The 2416-nt window shown below is 40.2% G+C and overlaps 1 protein-coding gene across 1 annotated transcript; it reads left to right on the forward strand.

Annotated features, from left to right (window-relative positions):
* Positions 903–2180, forward strand: LOC109948689. The gene is made up of 4 exons (XM_020562386.1): positions 903–1253; positions 1356–1424; positions 1509–1675; positions 1781–2180. The coding sequence occupies exons 1-4, from the start codon at positions 903–905 to the stop codon at positions 2178–2180; spliced, it is 987 nt and encodes a 328-aa protein (XP_020417975.1).

Below are 2416 nucleotides of genomic sequence, written 5' to 3' on the forward strand. Positions count from 1 at the left end.
GCCTATGAATTGGCATTGAATTTGAGCTTCTTTGGAGTGGATGACACCTCACAAGCATGTGAACTCAATTTCTTCTTGTTCGCTTCCATCCCATACTTCTTTTCCTTTCTTCTTTTGGCATGGGTGTGGTACTTCATGCATTCTTTTCAGTTCTTTTCTTCTTGTGCTAGTTGCACTTCTTCCTTCATCATATTGCTTCATGGATATGTTGAAGTTCTTTAATTGGCCACTAGCATATTATCTTTGGGTGGCACACTTCTTGGCATGCAAATTGAGTTGGTTTTCATAGCACACAAGCCTGCATAGGAAGTCATTGATCAAAGTTAATAAAATAACATTAAACCAATTTGACCACCTTGGCTGCCCCTCTCCTCTTCGCTGTAGAACTATAAGTAAATGGGCAGATTAGCATAAGTATACTATAATAGTGAATGCACTTAGTCTCTAGAATGGCAGGTGAAAGGCTCCAAAATGTAAGGCTCAAATAAGCCACATGTAGAGATCTTAATATAGCTAAATGAATGGCTGAGATACAATATAATGCTTGTGTGTATCCAGCTAAGGCAAACAGTCATGAAGTACACGTTTTGTGTGCTCATTCTACAGATAAGAAAATATACCTTTCTCTCTCTGCATTCTCAGATTGAGAGAAGCATATCATTCTCATTCTTTTCTGTCTGCGTATTCTTGTATTCTTCCTTCGTTTTCTCCAGAGCATTCCATAACCCAACAAGACTACAAAACTCTAACATGGCCTCAGAGCCAGGTTCGTTCTATTGAGTCTGGGCATTGTAAATATGTGCAATCGAGCTACATCAGAGCTCAATCGAAGTTCTGTGAAATTGCTGAAGTTCGTTGAAACCTAAAAAATCAGCTTGTTCGTGGCTTACCTGAGATCAGAGATGGCTGGATCTGGAAGTTCAGAAGTAAGAACTCCAATCTTCTCCGGTGAGAACTATGAGTTCTGGAGAATCAAGATGGTAACCATATTCACGTCATATGGGTTGTGGAATGTGGTTGAGAAGGGAATTCCAATCCTTGATTCGAAGAAGAAGAAGACGACTGAGCAAGCTTCAGAAGATGACGATGATGGAAAAATGGCAGCCATCTTCATGACGGATGCAAAGACTTTGGGCATCATTCAAAATGTTGTTTCTGACCAAATCTTCCCCCGTATTGCTAATGCTGACTCTGCTAAGATGGCATGGGAGCTGCTATATGGAGAATATCACGACAGTGACCACGTGAGATCGGTAAAACTCCAAAACCTCATACGTGAATTTGAATACACTAGAATGCGTGACAATGAATCCTTATCTGTTTATCTCACTCGGTTGAATGAGCTGATTAATTAGATGAAAACCTTTGGTGAGACTCTCTCCAATGAGAGGCTTGTCCAAAAGGTTCTGATCAGTCTAAGTAAGGTTTATGATCCTATCTCTTTGGCAATTGAGAATACAAAAAGTTTAGAAACTGTAGAACTATAGGAGGTTATTGCAATATTGAAGAGTCAAGAACAACAGTTTGAGTTGCATAACGTTGATACAGCTGAGAAGGCCTTTGCCTTATTTTCGGTGAGTCCAAAAGGTCTGAACAAGGGTGGCACTCAGTCTAGTTCATCTAAATTCCAAAAGAATTGGAATCCTAAGGGCAAGCCATGGGAATCAAAGTCTAAGTTTTAGCAGACCAATTCTGCACAGGGTTCATCACCATCAGTGAATCAAGAAGGGGCAAAGCCACAGTGCAAAGTATGTTCTAAGTTCCATTTTGGTGAATGCAGGCATAAAGGAAAGCCTAAGTGTTACAATTGTGACAGATTTGGACATTGGGCTAGAGAATGCACTGCAAGTAAGAATGTGCAGAAGGCTAAATGTGCAAACCAAGTGGAAGTGATAGGAAATCTGTTTTATGTCAATAGTACCATCTCTGGAGCAAGTGCTAATGGTGAATGGTATATAGACAGTGGTTGCAGCAATCACATGATTGGAAATAAGAAGCTGCTAGTTGATATAAGAACAAACGTGATTGGCAAGGTACAAATGCCCACTAGAAAGCTTATGGATGTAGCTGGAATGGGAACTCTAGTGATTGACACTAGCAAAGGTAGAAAGCACATTAAAAAAATTAATGTACCTACCTGGGTTGAAGGAAAACTTGCTGAGTGTGGGACAGATGGATGAGCACGATTACTATTTGCTATTTGGGGGAAAAATGTGCCGCATCTTTGACAGTTCCTCACTGGATAGTCTTGTCATCAAAGTGGAGATGAAGAGGAATAGATTCTATCCCTTGGCACTATTACCTAATAATCATATTGCTTTGAAAGCAAGTGTATCACACTCTACTTGGACTTGGCACAAAATCCTAGGCCATCTACATCTAGGGGGGCTGAACCAACTCAAAGAAAATGAAATGG

Source organism: Prunus persica, chromosome G4 (assembly GCF_000346465.2).
Source record: "Prunus persica cultivar Lovell chromosome G4, Prunus_persica_NCBIv2, whole genome shotgun sequence".
Classification (NCBI taxonomy): domain Eukaryota; kingdom Viridiplantae; phylum Streptophyta; class Magnoliopsida; order Rosales; family Rosaceae; genus Prunus; species Prunus persica.

Excerpts from the sequence above, each read along its gene's own strand:
- LOC109948689 (XM_020562386.1), top strand. The coding sequence starts at position 903 with ATGGCTGGATCTGGAAGTTCAGAAGTAAGAACTCCAATCTTCTCCGGT. Across the intron at positions 1,425-1,508 it reads TTCTGATCAGTCTAAGTAAG|AGTCAAGAACAACAGTTTGA; the intron begins GTTTATGATCCT and ends GCAATATTGAAG. Across the intron at positions 1,676-1,780 it reads CCATGGGAATCAAAGTCTAA|GCATAAAGGAAAGCCTAAGT; the intron begins GTTTTAGCAGAC and ends TGGTGAATGCAG.